Source organism: Canis lupus, chromosome 10, assembly GCF_048164855.1.
Source record: "Canis lupus baileyi chromosome 10, mCanLup2.hap1, whole genome shotgun sequence".
Classification (NCBI taxonomy): domain Eukaryota; kingdom Metazoa; phylum Chordata; class Mammalia; order Carnivora; family Canidae; genus Canis; species Canis lupus.
In genome coordinates, this window is record NC_132847.1 from 1,078,662 (window position 1) to 1,096,788 (window position 18,127).

At 41.8% G+C, this 18,127-nt stretch overlaps 1 protein-coding gene and 1 pseudogene across 1 annotated transcript in view; both read left to right on the plus strand.

Annotated features, from left to right (window-relative positions):
* Positions 1-104: 104 nt before the first annotated feature.
* Positions 105-854, plus strand: LOC140641076 (10 kDa heat shock protein, mitochondrial pseudogene; annotated as a pseudogene).
* Positions 855-9,616: 8,762 nt separating this feature from the next.
* Positions 9,617-18,127, plus strand: part of BTNL9 (butyrophilin like 9) — a 43,290-nt gene continuing 34,779 nt past the window's right edge. The window contains exons 1-4 of the mRNA XM_072840367.1: positions 9,617-9,852; positions 14,351-14,485; positions 16,027-16,374; positions 17,647-17,928. Of these exons, the coding sequence (XP_072696468.1) occupies positions 14,374-14,485; positions 16,027-16,374; positions 17,647-17,928 (742 nt within the window). The 5' untranslated portion in view covers positions 9,617-9,852; positions 14,351-14,373. The remainder of the gene's footprint in view (positions 9,853-14,350; positions 14,486-16,026; positions 16,375-17,646; positions 17,929-18,127) is intronic.

Sequence of the window (18,127 nt, forward strand, 5' to 3'; positions counted from 1 at the left end):
TAATGGTTATGGTCTCAGATTCTACAGCTAGGTTTAAATAAACTTGTTGTGTTCAAAGTTCACAGGTTTAAGCTGTCCTGAATCCCCTGGTTCAGCACTCTGACAACGATGAGAGAAGCAGAGGGGTCTCCATCGTGCAGGATGGCCAATGACCTTGTGCTAGCATTCATGCTGGGCATTTCTGGGTCATCTCTCCCCTGCACTTGAAGCTGAAGAGCTAAGCCTCCCTGCTCCTGCTGTCACAGGCCCAATCCCCTTTCCCCTTCCCTTCCGGTTCTGCTAGACTTGGCTGACACCTGAGCATCAGAGGCTGGAAGGAAAATGCAGGCTACTGAAAACCAAAGAAAGGGACTGCGGGTCTCCTGGCGGCAGCGGCGGCGGCGGCTCCAGAGCGGGTGGGACTGCGGCGGCCAGAGGCATGGCAGGGCAGGCGTTTAGGAAGTTTCTTCCCCTCTTTGACTGGGTTTTAGTCGAAAGGAGTGCAGCTGAAACTGTAACCAAAGGAGGTATCATGCTACCAGAAAAATCTCAAGGGAAAGTGTCGCAAGCAACAGTAGTGGCTGTTGGATCGGGTTCCAAAGGAAAGGGTGGAGAGATTCAACCAGTTAGTGTGAAAGTTGGAGATAAAGTTCTTCTCCCAGAATATGGAGGCACCAAAGTAGTCCTAGATGACAAGGACTATTTCTTATTTAGAGATGGTGACATTCTCGGAAAGTATGTGGACTGAAATCATTCTTAAAACGGGATGAAGCGAAACTGCCCATTCCAGTGAAGTAGTGAAATCTTGCATCATTGTAAATAATTTTCATGTCTCTCTTTTATAATAAACTAATGGTATTCAAACTAATGATAAAAAAAAGTGACCACCTCCCTTCCTGACCCTCACATTCCTGACAACTTGCAAACACCAAAATGTTATGCATCACTTTTGTATTCCAAGAATACAAAAACAATTCAGTTATGTGCATTGTATATAGAAGATAAGTCCTGTACATATTTTGGGAGATTTATATCACGGTATTTCTCTTTTCTTGAGCAGTTGTAAGTGGTACTGTATTTTAAATTTCAGTGCCTACATGCTTATTGAGACATAGCCTAAGAAATCTTGAGAAAGAAGAACAAGACTGGAGATTACCACAATCCCAGATTTCAAGATATACTACAAAGTTATAGTAGTCAAAACATTATGGTACTGGCATAAAATAGAACATAGATCATAGAACAAAATTGAGATCCCAAAAGTAAACCCATGCTTATATGGCCAACTAATTTATAACCAAGGAGGCAAGAATTTTTGTTCCTTTGTTCCTTTGTTAATCTATAACAAAGGACGCAAGAATATACAACAGTCTCTTCAATAAATGGTGTTGCTAAAACTGGACAGCTACATAGAAAAGGATAAAAACTAGGCCACTTTTTTTAAAAACTGGGTCACTTTCTTACATGATACACAAAAATAAACTAAAAAATGGATTAAAGACCTAAATATGAGACCTGAAGCCATAAAAACTCCTAAAACAAGACATAATTTCTTGGACATAAACCTTAGCAATACTTTTCTAGATATGTTTCTTCAAGCAACAAAACAAAAGCAAAAACAGACTATTGGACTACACCAAAATAAAAAGCTTTTGTACAGTGAAGGAAACCATTGACAAAACAAAAAAGTAACCTCTTGAATGGGAGAAAATATTTGCAAATCATATATCTGATGAGGGGTAATACCCCAAATATATAAAGAACTTATACAACTCCACACCAAAAAATAAATACATAAATAACCTGATTTTAAAATGGGCAGAGGACCTGAATAGATATCTTTCCAAAGAGGAAGTACAGATGGTCAACAGACACATGAAAACACTCAATATCACTCATCACTGGGGAAACACAAATCATAACCACAATGAAATATTACCTTACACAAGTCAGAATGATTAGTATCGAAAAGACAAGAAATAGCAAGTGTTGGTGAGGATATGGAGAAAAGGAAACACTCATGCATTGATGGGAATGTAAATTGGCACAGTCACTGTGGAGAAGAGTATAGAAGTTCCCCCCCAAATTAAAAATAGAACTACATATGATCCAATACTTTTACTACTGGGTATTTACCTAAAGAAAATGAAAACACTAAATCAAAAATATTTATGCACCCCTATGTTCATCACAGCATTATTTACAGTAGCCAAGATATGGAGGCAACCTAAATGTCCATCAATAGATGAATGAATAAAGAAGGTGTAACACACACACATGGGCATATACACACATACAGGAATATTACTCAGCCATAAAAAATGCAGTCTTGCCACTTGTGACAACATGGATAGACCTAGAAGTTATTACACTAAATTCAGTGTATAGAATTGTCAAGTCACTATATTGTACACCTGAAACTAATATAACACCATATGTCAATTATATCTCAATAATGATACAAAATGATTTTGGAAACTACTTTTAAGTAGACATAAGTTTTTGTTGAAATAAGGTTTGATAGAATGACTTTATTTAATTAAAGTCAAATTTATAATTTTATAGTCTTATACACTTAACAGATATAATATTTGCTTATCTGCTTAGTAAGTCCAAGTAAAATAAGAATGTATGCCTGTATTTTATGTAATGCTAACAATTAGGAAGACATGGTTGTTTTCTAATGAAACCTACAATATCAAAATAATCTTTATCAAAGATTTACTCAAATCAAGTGAATTTGAAAAATAGTTCTATATTCCCAGGAATTTTAGGAATATTTAATTTATATAAGCACTTACTTTTATCTAAACCAATGAAGATAGAGTTTCTTTAAGGAATTTTATAAATTAATTTGGTAACACCATCTGGAGGTGGGAAAATATCACATATACATACAGATAGACATAAGTAGAGATTCTGTGGTTTTCATTCTAAAATTTTAACCAGGAGTCAGGTATAAATACAGAATACAAAACTCCCTACTGTGTATAAGTGTTTGTCCTTGCCCCTGCCCTTCTTTATATTTTTATCTAAATTGTGTTTCTGATAGATGGAAGAAGTGACAGTTACAGGCTCAATATGGGGGCTAAAACTCTTCACTGTATTTGTGGGAGGAGAGTTTTAAGATTGTCATTGCCCCAATATGTAATCTTACAGAAGCTGTGGAGCTAATCTGGGCTAAGGGATTGAGGAGACACTAGACATTTGGGTGTATCCAAATCCCATATGAGTGGGTAAAATAGCCAGTCTACCTCCAATTAGTTTTTTTCCTTTTCAGCAATAAGTGATTGCTTTTGGGATCCCTGGGTCTTTGAGACCCCTGATGGGGGAGCATAGAGTTTGAGTGATTACAAGGAGTTGAGGAGCTAGAATGGGAAGGGAAGGTCTGTGAGCAGAGGGATGCAGGAGTTAGCGGTATGAAGGGTGACATATCAAAAGATCTAAGGGAGCTGAAGAGAAGATTGGAGGTGATAAAAGGATGAAGGCATGAAGGGATGAGAGAGGATACATCTTGGGACGCCTGGCTGGCTCAGCAGTCGGGCGCCTGCCCTTGGCTCGGGTGGTGATCCCGAGATCCGGGATCAAGTCCCACATCGGGCTCCCTTCGAGGAGCCTGCTTCTCCCTCTGCCACTCTCTCTCTCTCTCTCTCTCTCTCTCTCTCTGTGTCCCTCATGAATAAATAAATAAATCTTTAAAAAAAAAGAGAGAGAGAGGATACATCTTAGATGAGACAGTTTGGGGAGATACTAAGTTTCCCAAAGGAGCCATCGAAATGGCAAATTACCCTTAGTAAAGTAATGCCAACAGAAAAGGAAGTAAATAGAATGAATTGCCATACTGATGAAGCATATAGTTAGTGAGGGTTTGGGAAGGAGAAATTTCAGTTGACTGAAAAGCTGCCATATTCTTAATGGTATCTAGCAAACAAAGAAGCTTGCCTTTAACACAGGCTTTATGTCTTCTGAACAGAGAAGTCTGGGACTCTAACCCAGATTCTAATTCAGCTTCTAGAATACACTCAGAATCTTATGCATAAAAAAAAAATGTTCTCTTACTGGCTTCAATAGACCTATTTTTCAGAGCACTGGATCAGGAGTCAGACTCACCAATATATTCCCAATCAGTAAATCAGGAATGAAGACAAAGCCTTCAAAGTTATGCAGCTGGGGTCACTAGCTAAGTCACTTACACACAAAATCTAACTTCACATCCCAGATCTGGTTGGAAGCAGGAAGCTCCTTTGTATTTTTCTTTGTATTTTAAAAAACTTATTCTAATGAAAGTAAGGCAGGTTCATTTCTGAAGAATGAAACCGGGAAAAAGCACTGTGATAAAAAGCAACAGTCCCCTAACCTCCTTCTCTCCTTCTCTCTTCTACCCATCTCATTCTTTTCGCCCAGAGGGAGAACTTTGTGGCTTTTAATTTTGATTTTTCTGTAGTTACTTCCTTATGTGTGTTGAATGAGAAAAAAGGAAGAGCTGAAATAAAACAAAAGCATTTATTTGAGGTCTCAGAATTACATTTTGGGAAGCACAGATTTGGGAAGCAATACAAATTGTGCCCCCCTAATGAACAAAAGTCAGCGATTTTCAAAAGACAAAGTGAAATGTTTGTATGGGTTGTTTCCAAAGACTCTTGGTTTCTGTTGGCAGCAGAAAACTCATTTTGGTTGGTGAGGCTATCACTAAGCAAAGTCTCTTACTGTAGCAAGTTGCAGGTGTTTGGGCAGAGTCCTTGGAATATTTACAGTTTAGCTCATTTCAAAGTTTATGGTTTCATCTGGTAAGAATGTGCATAAAGCCCAGCTCCTTGGTGACCTCTAGTGGCCTCTCAGGTCTTTTAAAAAACTCCTTAACCTAAGTGACTCCTCCATTTCACTTACCTCTCACATGTCTAAAGTATGTGTTTACATAACCACTCCCTGTCTGTTGACTCTCTGCTCTGAGGGATGAGGATCATCTCCTTTATCCTACCCTGTAACTTCCCACTCCTCTTCCCACTTGACTCTGTTATGATCTCTTTCCTCCCATGGTCACATCTACATTTTTAAGCAATCATCTTCCAATTAAGAGAGTGAAAGAAAATCTTCAGAAATGAAGAGAATCGGAGAAATTATATTTCCAAAAGAAATTTATAGAAATAAAATACTGGCGGATTTTTTGAAACAAAATAAACCCAAGGAAAGATGGACAAGTCATGTAACAGGAAACCAAGATGAACAACAACATTTCCCAAGTGGTGATTGTTACCATAACTGCTGTTAATGTGGCTGTGATTTTTAATGTAATTTCTAGAAAGTAGTTCCTAAAGTAGAAGGTAAATTATATGCAAGAGCACCTGAAATGAAATTTTCAGATGGTTTCCACAAACCTAGGAGTTTGGAGGAAGAAAAGCAGAAAATAAAGGAAGAGAAAGAAAGGCAAGCTCAATATTTTGTCTCATTCAGAAGTTACCATACTTCTAGACATTGAGAAAAAATATATAAATGTATAAATTATTAAGGAGAAGTATTGATAAAAATAGATTATAGAACTTTCAAACCACTAGAAGGGGCAGGAAGAAAGAACTCCATGACCCATCTAGTCAGGAAAGACAATACACAAAAGAAAGCATGTTTCATAGAAACATAAAATAAGGGAGAATAAGTCCAAGAAAATCAGTAACCACAACAAATGTGACAAATTAAGGCACCCTATTAAAAGATAGGCTTTATCTTCCGGAAGAAAAAAATCCCATGTGTCTTATAATAGATCATAATAATGATGAAAAGAACAAACACTGGGATGCCTGGGTGGCTTAGTGGTTGAGTGTCTGCCTTCAGCTCAGGCCCTGGTCCCAGGGTCCTGGGATCAAATCCCATATCAGGCTTCCCACAGGGAGTCTGTTCCTCCCTCTGCCTGTGTCTCTGCCTCTCTCTGTGTGTCTCTCATGAATAAATAAGTAAAATCTTTAAAAAAAGACCAAACACTTATTATGTGCCAGACATTATTCTACATACATTGTATATAGTAACTTATTTAGAGTAATATCTAAAACAAGATCACAGAGAAAGTTTATTTAAAAAAAAAGTAGTGGACATTCAAAAAGTATTCTTCTAAGTAATTCTTGCATTAAAGAGGAAAAGAGGGGCGCCTGGGTGGCTCAGTCAATTAAGCCTCCGACTCTAAGTTTCAGCTCAGGTCATGATCATAGGGTCCTGAGGTCAAGCCCTATGTCAGGCTCCCCACTCAGAAAGGAGTCTGCTTGTTTCTCTCCCTCCTCCTGCTCTCTCTCAAATAAATAAATAAAATCCTTTTTTTATTTTCCTCTTTTTTAAAAAGAGGAAAACAAAACTAAAATTACAGCCTACTTGATAATAAACAACAATGAGTAAACTATATATGGGATGTGGTCTAAGAGATACACAGAGAATAATGACTTGTCTTATGTGTACTTATTAGAAAGCTCTGATACAAAATAAATGAGATCATGGGCATATCAACCAAAATGTCAGAATAAGGATAATAAAATTACTTCCTCCAAAAGAAAGAAAAGAAAAAATCTAAGATGAAAATAGCTATCAGAGAAATAATGAAATAGGCTCAATGAAAACAATAGCTTTTTATCCAAAAAGTGAATAAAGCAAACTTTTAAGCAGGACTTCAAAAGAAAGAAGGAATTTAAAAAGGAACACATTAACATCAGAAACAATAGGTATAGAGGTTTACTCATCATGAGATTACCACACATAGTTTAAACCAATAAATGTGAAAACACTGGCAAAATGAATAATTTTCCAGGAGAATATAAAAGATCCAATATGATTTGTTTGTGTATTCTGTATCTGAATAGACACTATCAGTATACAGTTTTACAATAGTTACACATCTATTGTCCCCAAAGCCCATGTCCAGATGGCTCTGAGTTAATTCTAAACAACAGTTCTGTGGCACATAAAAAAAAGTTCTTAGCAGAGAAGATGGAAAGTTTCCGTACTTGTTCTAAGACAGCTACACATTCCTTTTACTTTTTTTAGGATTTTATTTTTAAGTAACGTCCACACCTGACATAGGGCTCAAACACATGGCACTGAAGTCAAGAGTTGAATCCTCCACCATTTGAGCCAGCCAGGTGCCCCAGCCACACAATCTTTATTCCAAACTGAATGAGAAAAACGCTGGGGGTGGGGAGTGGTGAGAAAGACAAATGAAAGGAAATTATATCCTACCTCACTGATGAATATAAAAGAAAAGCTGATCTTAAATATTAGTATGCAAATAGAGAATATTGTAAAAGTACTGCACTATGACTAAGTAGAATTTATTCTAGGAATACGAGAATGGCTCAGCAATAGTGTAGATGACATAATGAAGCCCATTTGGAGCTGGGGTAGGAAGCACAGATTTGGTGCCCATGGTGTGAAGCACCATCTTTAAGAACAGCCTAATCTTTTTTTTTTTTTCATTACAATCTCTTTATATAATTCACTCTCTGTCCAACTGTAAGCTTGAGCTGGCCCTCTCAAAAAGCATAATCAAGGTATACTAACCGGAGTTCATCCACTTCCCTCCTCCAAATAGAAAGAATTCATGTGAACACTGTTCTCATAGGGCCTACATTCAGCTGGGGGCTTCTTTACAATCAAGTCTCGTTCTACACCGTTCTGCATATTATGATAGGGTGCTGGCTAGCTCTACCACAAAGGAAGTCTTCTGAGGTGGGAGTGCTCAATGCTGATGCCTTTGGGCAGCACACTCCAAATCATCCCAGAAATTCCCATTAACCTTGGACACTTTGCTGGTTGGGCAGTGTGTGCAGCCCTTGTTGCTCCACACCTCACCCCAGGACCCAGCTAAAGATGTGCACCTGCAGCTCTGAGAGCAGACAGTGTACTTCCTTCACTTTCTCAATGCGTGTGTGTGCAATATTTACTGTTAGTGGGACAAAAGTACAATGGTGGGTGTGTGCCAGTTAACAGGCACAGGAGTTTCAGTCTGAGCTTGTTGGAGAACAACAAAGGAAGTTATGTAATGAGGAAGCTCAGAGGACCATGCTTTGGGCTGAGAGGGATGGGGAGAGTGGGTGATGAGAAATTAGCAAATCTGTTCTTTCTGACCGTGAACAGTACAGAGCAAAGTGCATCTATGTGATAACTGTCTCCTCTTTTGTATGTCAATCCATGCAACTGACTAGTCTCCTTTGAAAGCAGTAATTTGCTGGTGTATGAGAAATGCCAAAGGCTAAGGAAACTTGATCCCTAAATTCCAAAATTGTAGATGAAAATACCACCACACAAAGACATTTGCCAAGTATGCCCCTATTAGGTACACAAGTTCAAACTCTAGGGGCAACTTGAAGAATGAGAAAGAAGAGATGTGTACACAAAGAAAGGTGGAGTTCACCCATGCAGACACTGGAAGAAGCAGTTTAAATAAGGATCTTGGGAAAAGAGTATGGATTAGCAGAAAGAAGAGATGGGTAGAATGCCATATGAAAGAGCATGATGGCTGCAGGTGCTGCCTGGTAAAGATCAGGGGTGGGAATAGAGAGAGAAGCACTGAGAAGAGAGGTGGAGATAGGCATGACACACAGTTCTCCATGAAAATTAGGGAAAACAGGTTTTTTCAAACTCAGGAGAGGAGATGACTCCCCAGCCTTCCCAAGCCTGCCTCTGTACTCACAAGTTCATGCTAAGCCCCTCTTACTAACATTTCTTCTGCCATCTTTCCTGGGCAGGGAAGGATTAACTCATCCACTTATTAGTTAAGCATGACTTTTTGCTCCCTCTCCTCTGGGCCCCATGCTGTGTTTGAGGATGATCCTCGTGCTGCAGAGGGGGTTCTCTCACTGCCCCACTCCCAAGCTCCTTTAGACAACCCCCTAGGAAGGGCTAGTGTAAGCCAAGGAGAGTTGCTGTAAATGACACGATGGAGAGGGTTGGATAGAGTAGGTTCTCTACTGTCCAAGGGCAGACAGAAATCCTTCCCTTCCCACTGAGAGCCCCCCGGGAATTCAGACGTCATTCTCTTTTTGGAAAAATCAGGCAATTCTGGGAGTCTTTGAGAGTGTCCTGCATGTGAATGAACTACACTGTGCCGCAGCTCCGACCTGTCCCCTAGGAGAGATATAAGTCTGGGGTTCAACCAGGTGGCTGCACTGTGGCCTGTGGCACTGTGGTGGTGTGAGGTAGTGCTTGCTTCTTTGCTGAGCTCCATTCCATTAGAGAAATCCCACTACAGTGCCCCTACCCTATTTCCAAGTTGTATATGACTAGCTCTTGCAGGTTTTACTTATGGCAATACTCCAAGGCGATCTTCCTTACTTCCCTTACCATGCCGAGAAGGGCATAGCTGGTTAGGAGTTGGGCACCAACCCTTCATGCATAGTCCAGTCTAGTCTCTACATCTTTCACTGTGACACTGAGGAGAGAGGGGCTAGCTGGGGATGGCCATCCTCTCCCTGGGGTCCCAAAGATCCCAGGAAGCCAATTGGAGCATTTTCTCCCGGCTCAGAGTCTCTGCAATTCAGTGTCTTCAAAGCTTCCAGCTACCTTTCCTCTCCTTCTAATACCTTAGGGATATATTGTCCATGGAAATTTAATTCATGACTTCTCTTACAGAGACAGGATGTGACAGAGACTTCCTTGTTTTGTTCTGACCACTTTGGTTTTTATAGCAAAAGGCAGAGCAAGCAGTGTGTGTCTTAAGGTGGGGGGGGGGGTGGATAATTCTGCCACAGATGAGTTGGCTCCCTGAATTCAGTTGCCAGCTCATGTCCAGGGGACCTTAATACCTGGGACCAAGACGTTTTACTACAGCCTTGCCTTTGCAGGGAGTTGAGCTCACCAGGAACCATCTGCCACTTCAGACCCCTTGCTGCTACCTGCCAGGTATGTGGCTCACTCTCAACACCTGTCTAAACCTCCACCTTTCAGGAATGGGAAGCAGAAAATGATGGCTTTGGAGAGAGGACAAGATGGGTTGGCATCACCTCATAGGCTGAACCTGGCTGCAGGATGGGTTGTTTCAAGTGTGGCTAAGGGGAGATATTCATTCAGGCAGGTTCACCCGAGAAGGTAGGATTCTGACATACCCCATTTTCCCTCCAGCCTCCCTGAGGTTCCTTCTTGGGGCAGTTCATCTACCTTTGAGACTAACAGTGGAAATCCTCTTCTGGACCAATAGAAATCAAACCAGAGTAAGCCAGTGAGCATTAACTGAAAGCTTGTGGAGGGCAAAACATTGCAGTGGATACTGGAGGGGGAGAGAGTGGGAGAGTCCTCTGCAGGTGTACAGCTTAGGAAGCAGGAATGGGAGAAGGACAAACGCTCTGCTGTTACACAGCTCAAGGTCACAGAAGTGGAAAGAGCAAAAAAAAAAAAAAAAAAAAAAAAAAAAGCTTTAAAGAGATACCCAAGAGCTCAGGGACTGCAAATTAAGAGAGTGTAGTTCAAGAATTGGAGTTGCGAAAAGAGAAGAGTGGAATGGGGTTAGAGAGATGCCAAGGAGAAAATGTAAAGGAACAGGATTCCCCTGAGTGGAGGGTGGCGGCTTTTCCTCATCATCAGTGTGTATGACCTTTATTGCTCTGTATCTTCAAGGGACATTCCAGAGGCTCCCAGAAGAGTATAGAGAATATGTGTCCCCCGCCCCCCCCCCCCCGCCCCGGAAAGGCTACCTCCAGTCTGAGACCTCTTTCTGGCTGTCCTTCTCCTCCCTGGGTCTCCATCTCCCCCCAGTATCCAGTGGGTCCAGACTCTGTCCCCAGCAAAACCTCTGCAGCAGGTGGGCAGGAGGGGTCCCTATAGGGTACAAAGGAGCACTCAACCCCTCTGAAATCACTTCAGGAAATCATCAGTCTCCTTCCAAGTTAAAAGCTTTTCAATACCTGTGCATTGGAAGCAAGGGGAACACAGCACATGTACGTCCTATCCAAGAAGATGCTGTTGGTAAGGTCTTAGGGAGACTTCAGTTTTAAGTTGTTTTATCAGCAGTAGGAGTTTGGGATTTTTATTCTTTTGCAGGCTGGTTGCTCATGCTTGCTTGTTTGGTCTTGTGGCTGAGACCCAAGCACTCAGTCTGCTTCTTCAGTGCATGTGAGATGCTCTTGGGGTGAGTGCTGTCATCTGTGGTCAGGTGTTCCCTAACTCGAGTCATGTTCTGGAGGATAGGAAAACAGGAGGTGAATCCAGCTCTGACACACAGCACAGCTGGTGAGGAATCTGTATCCGCACAAGTGCAGAGCTTAGGAGAAACCCCTCTCCACCACCTCCTAGCTGTATGTGTGGGCAAATTGCCTAGCTTCCTGTGCCTCAGTTTCCTTGTCTGTGATCTGGACCTGTTAATGATAATAATAATAATAAATACTTCTAGTATAAGTAAGTGCTTGGCAGATACTAAGTGCTCAACACATATTAGTCTTTATTACTGTGGGCATAAGCACATGTAGGCCTGTGTGTATATGTATTCATGACCTCCTTCCCCTGCAACCTCCTCAGTGATAGAATTCACATAGTTGTATCACAATAGAAAACTGAGGTCCCACTAGTAATTCCAGGGTCTGAAATACACGGATTGTCACCCAGGAGCCTCTTAGCCCAGGGAAGTGTGGTGTGTGCTCCTCCTGTGAGACACACCTGCCCCCACCTGTGAGCCTGTCTAATGTTCTGTCACTGTGTGGTAGGAGAACCCAACTTACCATCTAACACAAGTCTTGACTAAATCTTCAAAATCTGACTTATCTAAATGGATTCATAAATGCCCTCTGAGCCCCTCTTGTGTTGAAAAGTACTAGCTGGTGCTGATATACCATCATGGCTTTTGCCTTCATGGGGCTCTATCTTGAAAGTCCAGAAGAAAATACCGAGACATAAAAGAGAAGAGAAGGAAACAGGGAGAAGGAGAAAAAATGCAGAGCCAGGTGGTCTTCCTGCTCTGGAGTCCTTTGCTGCCAGTTTCTTGACATCAGGCAAGAGAGGCTGGACTGTCTTCTCGGAGTCTGGAACTTGATGATACGTCATTTGCAAATATCTTCTCCTATTCTGTTGGTTGTCTTTTAGTTTTGTTGACTGTTTCTTTTGCAGAAGCTTTTGCTCTTGATGAAGTCCCAATAATTCATTTTGGCTTTTGTTTTCCTTGCCTTCATAGATGTATTTTGCAAGAAGTTGCTGTGGCCAAGTTCAAAAAGGGTGTTGCCTGTGCTCTCCTCTAGGATTTTGATGGATTCTTGTCTCACATTTAGATCCTTCATCCATTTTGAGTTGATCTTTGTGTATGGTATAAGAGAATGGTCTAGTTTCATTCTTCTGCACATGGCTGTCCAATTTTCCCAGAACAATTTATTGAAGAGACTGTCCTTTTCCCAGTGGATAATCTTTCCTGCTTTGTCAAATATTAGTTGACCATAGAGTTGAGGGCCCACTTCTGGGTTGTCTATTCTGTTCCATTGATTTATGTGTCTGTTTTTTTTTATTTATAAATTTATTTTTTATTGGTGTTCAATTTGCCAACATTTAGAATAACACCCAGTGCTCATCCTGTCAGTGCCCACCTCAGTGCCGTCACCCAGTCACCCCCACCCCCCGCCCACCTCCCCTTCCACCACCCCTAGTTCGTTTCCCAGAGTTAGGAGTCTTTCATGTTCTGTCTCCCTTTCTGATATTTCCCACTCATTTTTTCTCCTTTCCCCTTTATTCCCTTTCACTATTTTTTATATTTCCCAAATGAATGAGACCATATAATGTTTGTCCTTCTCCGATTGACTTATTTCACTCAGCATAATACCCTCCAGTTCCATCCACATCTGTTTTTAAGATTTGTCTGGAATCAGAAAAGACCCCAAATAGCCAGGGTAATATTAAAAAAGAAAACCATAGCTGGGGGCATCCCAGCAACTTTTAAAGTCTTTCGTCATGGGAAATATCAGAAAGGGAGACAGAACATGAAAGACTCCTAACTCTGGGAAATGAACTAGGGGTGGTGGAAGGGGAGGTGGGCAGGGGGTCGGGGTGACTGGGTGACGGCACTGAGGTGGGCACTGATGGGATGAACACTGGGTGTTATTCTATATGTTGGCAAATTGAACACCAATAAAAAATAAATTAAAAAAATAGAATTATATACATTTTTGAGGTAATAGAGAGCTTGTTCATCTTCACTGAATAAAATAGATTAACCTGAAAAAAAAAGTCTTTCGTCTACACCCTGGCGATGCTGTTGCTGTGTGAATAGGACTTTGCAGCCACAGGACACCAAGAACATGTTTTTAGGAAGAGGAGAATGAAGGAAAAGGGTGAGGTGGCAGAAGAAGGGAGAAGAGGAGACTGGGGGTTGAAGAAATCTGCCTTCCCCCTGTGGGTGCTATGATGGAGAGAAAGGGGAAGTGTGCAGTCTCTAAAAGAAGATGGAAAGCATGTTTGGAAGGTAGAGGCAGAGGCAGAAGGTACTGGTTTTTATTGATTAAAGAGCACCTAGCCAACCTAAGGAAGGCTTAATGACCTCCTGAATTGGAACCAATTTCTTCCATTGCTTGGGCAAAGAAATCAAGGTTCAGTCAGTTATAGAATCTGTCTAAAGTCCCAGTACCAAACAGAGGAGAAATGTGGAGAGGCTTGAATGTACCCCAAGACATATGGGCTGCCCATGCTCACTGGCTATCAGTCTGTGAGATGTCACCACAGGTCCCAAGGGGGTTTCAGGATTGAAAGGGGACGGTCCTTGCCTGTGCCAGGGCTGGGTCAAATGGACCACAAATGGGGATATAGCTAGATGGGACAACTCTGTTAATGTGGCCTAGAAGAAACAGTCTTGCAGGGAGAGGGACAGACCCTAGATGACCTCTTGGAGGCTCCACCTGAGGTTTCAGGCCTAGAGGAAGGTGTTTCAGCTGTGGTTGGAGCTGGCAGGCTGCTGCCAGGCAAGCATCCCCCTTCTGAAAGGTCAGATCTCTGCGTGCGTTCCTCTGTTTGTGAACTTCATGTTCTAGGCCAAAAGGAAGTGGAGCAGGGAGAACAAAAATGCCTCTGAGAGTCCTTATAGATTTCCTTTTGTTTGGGAAAAGTCACTTAATCTCAGCTGAACTCACACACAATTTGTGGATCTATTCCTGGCTCTAAACAATGCAAAGTTAAGAAGTTGCTTCCTCTGGGACCCTTTGGCCTTGTACCCTTGGAGCTCCATGAGTCCAAGCAAGGTCAGACACACCACTAGCAGTGACACCTGGTAAAATTAGATGCAGCTCTCACATCTGGCTATAGTTTAAAAGAAGCCAAGCCCTGGGATTGGTAAGAACTATTATTTTAAAAAATTGAAGCAGCACAGACATTGGGCCTGCTGGGCTGTGTTCCAGCTCTCCTGCATCCACTCCAGCATCTCTCTGTTCCTTTCTAGGTGGCCTCCACCACTGAGAAGAAATGATGTATTTCCCAGTCTTCCTGGACCTCTCCCAGCAAGTTCCTATGCTCAGTGGTGTCTTTTTCCTCACCCATCTGACTCTTCTCCTCCAGCCTGTAGAGCTGAACTCAGGTAGTATGTCAAACCTGTGGCCTAGCCAGCCAGGCCATGAGCACCTCAGCTTCTGCCCACCTGCCTCCCAGGTGCTCCCAAGCTGAGATCCACGGTCTACCAGGCTATGTCAGGTGCTCCACTCCCACATATAAGCTGCAGCTTCTGAAGGGCAGGAAGGATCTCAGGCTTAACTTCTCTCATGAAAGAAGCAACCAACAGAGAGTATAAACTAATTAGGCAAATGCAATTCTCTGATTCCCTGTGCTGGAAACTAGGGAAACCAAAATGACCAGGTACATTCCAGGTCCTCAAAAAGGTCAAGAGAGGGGGACAGAAATGACATAAAAGCTTTTCAGCTGTATGACTGCAAGATAAACATTAACCAGAGATGTGTGATTGCAACTAAGAGAGAAATTTATTTTTTTTCCAAAAAGCCAAGAAGAACCCTAGAGAGGAGGTACTGCTTGAGTAGGCCCCTGAAGGATATTTAATTTCCAAGATGACAGATGGAGGGTAAACTGAGGCAGGCCATACCCCAGGAAGAGGGCCAGGCATCAAGTATAAGGGAAGAAGCAGCTTGAGACAACCTGAAAACAGCTAGTAAGGAGGGTATTGGGGCTATACCCAGTGGGCAATAAGGTATCTCAAATGGAGTGAACAAAAACAAAAGAACCACTATGTTCTATAAGCAAAGTGAAGTATAGGAGGGATCCATGAAGAGGGAGCTTTGGGAATAGGTTTTAGTTGAGCTTCAAAGGAAGAAAAGGAGGTACAAGAAAAGACGAAGCCATAAAGAAAAGTGAGGGCAACTTGAATGGCATGAATAAACAACACATGCAAAGGGACTGCAACAGGAATAGTAACTCATGGGAATTGAAGAAAACAGGGAGTAGAGGAGCCATGGAGCCATGTTTTAAGAGGCACCATTTAAGAGGATTATCAAATAGAAAATTTTAATCAAAATCTTGAAGATAAGATTTGGCCTTCAGATAGGAAAACACATGAAGCAAGGAGCCCCCACAGATTATATTAATACCCTTTATTATTACAGAAGCTATACATGTGCATTATAAAAAAATTAGAAAATCAGACAAGGAAAAAACAAGAAAATATTTATTCCCATCATGCATTCCATCAACCATTTGGTACATCTCATTTTGGACCTTTTTTCCTACATATGTTTTCATGCAAATATGTCATTTTTTAATCAAATAAGAGAACAATAGTATACATATTTTTTAACTTGGTTTTTTTGGTCAAAGACTCCTTTTCATTTAATGTCCTGGCTATATTTACATAACTGTCTCCAAAAGGACATTTGCAGCTGGTTGGTTCAAACTAATTACTAGTCCAGCACCACACATTGTATCTGGTTGTAATATCCTTTGTGTATATTTTAATCTGGCATATTCATGACAACTACTTGAGCCAGTTGTCCTGTAAAGTGTCTTTCATCATTTGAATGGTTTACTGTAGATTCCTGAGCTGTAAAGATATGTTATAAAAACTTACTTTTGAAGAGAGCTGATGTTGGCTGTCATTCTGGTTTCTCATCCTAGAGGAGGTCAAGGTCATAGGCCCTGGGGAACCCATCCTGGCACTTGTAGGGGAAGAGGTGGAGTTCTCATGCTACTTGTCACCATACTTGGATGCCGAGGATATGGAGATCCGCTGGTTCCGGAGTCAGACCTCTGATGTGGTGCACCTGTACCGTGGTGGGCAGGAGCTCCACAGCCAGCAGATGGTGCAGTTCCAGAACAGGACCAAACTCATCAAGGATTTTATCATGGATGGTATGGTAAACCTAAAGCTCCATGGTATCATTCCTGCTGATGAGGGCCTGTATGGATGCCGTTTCCTCTCCACCAACTTCTCCAGGGAAGCGATCTGGGAGCTAGAGGTAGCAGGTATGTGACTTGGCGAAAGTGATAGAGAAAAGTGCCCGTTTGGACACAGCTGCTTTGCTCAATAGTAGACAGAGAAAGGGAAAACACATCTAATTTTTTTTTAATTTAAAAAGGAAAATTTGTTACAAAATGAACAAAATAAATGTTCAAAAAAAGATACACAAATGACCCTTAAACATACAAATAGATGATCATCCTTACCCATCATGAAAGAAAAGCAAATTAAAGCTACACTGAGATGGATTTTTTTTTACCTCTGAGACTGGCAAAAATTCAACAGGTTGAGCATACACACTTGGTAGAGCCGTGGGGAAGAAGAAATCTGTACCCTGGAGCTCAAAGCAAAACTCCAGTGCATGGGAATTTGGCAGCAGCTAACAGCACTGCCTGTACATCTGCTCTTTGAACTGCAACCCCACTTCTAGGAGTTTACCTGAAGATAAGCCTCCTATAGCTCCAATATGAAAAAAGTGTACATATAAGTTTAATCATCACAGCATCATTTGTAATTATACAACAGTGCTTTATCTAAGCAAAAGTGTTGAGTATGGTCCATCACACAATGGACTGATCCACTCTATGAACCTGAAAAAAATGAAGAGGAGCTCTAGGAAGTGATGTAGAGTGATTTCTAGGATATTGGTAAGAGATAAAAGCAAGATACAAAAGAGGTTGTATAGTATGTAACCTTTTGTGTAAGAAAGAAGAAACATTGCACAAAAAGAACACAGGAAGGGATACACTAGGAACTAATGAAATTGGTTACTTAAGGGAGAGGAGGGAGCATTGGATGGACAAAGGTTACATTATGGCTGTTTAAACATATCAATGTTTTGCATATTCAAAATGTGAGGTTAGCTCCACAGGATGGGAAGATGCAGGAGTGTGTATGATACAGGCACCTAAACTATGGTGGGATTCATGAGAGACAGAGGACAATCTATGAAAATTTGGAGTGGGATTTTTCTTTACTTCAGGGGACTGTCTCTTGCATAATATGACTAAATGCCAGTAGCCCTTCTGGCCAAATGGCCCCCCACAGTATTTCCAAATGTCCCTTGGGGTACTGCTGTCCACATGTCCCACATGCCACCACCAATTTAGACTGCCATTTATAGTCCACAGTTGAGGGCTGTGAACCCACATGGGTGTTAAAAGCAGTCACAGTTTGTGATACCTTATAATGACTGCAGACATTGCACAGTGGCATTAACTTCCTGTACAACTTCTGGGAGGGAGCCTGATCTTTCCCACTCTTCCTGCCTCTCTCAGGGCTTGGCTCAGACCCTCACATCTCCCTTGAGGGCTTCAAGGAGGGAGGCATTCAGCTGAGGTGCAGCTCCAGTGGCTGGTACCCAAAACCCCAGGCACAGTGGAAAGATCATAAAGGACAGTGCCTGTCTCCAGAGATGGAAGCCATTGTCCAGGATGCCCAGAGCCTGTTCAATCTGGAAACGTCCGTGGTTGTCCAAGGGGATGCCCACAACAATGTGTCTTGCTCCATCCAGAACTCCTTCCTGATCCAAAAGAAAGAGTTCACCATCCAGATAGCAGGTTAGTGGATACTGACTAACTCTAATTTTCCTGCTCACCATGTGCTCCATGTGCATTGTTCCAAAGGCCATCTAAAGGAGCACAATGGTACTGGGGCCCGGTTGTCTCTGGGGTGGACTGACCTTGATACTTGAAAAGTCAGCCCTTTGGATATCAGGAACCTACTAAGAGTACAACAGCTTACCTCTCACCCAAACAG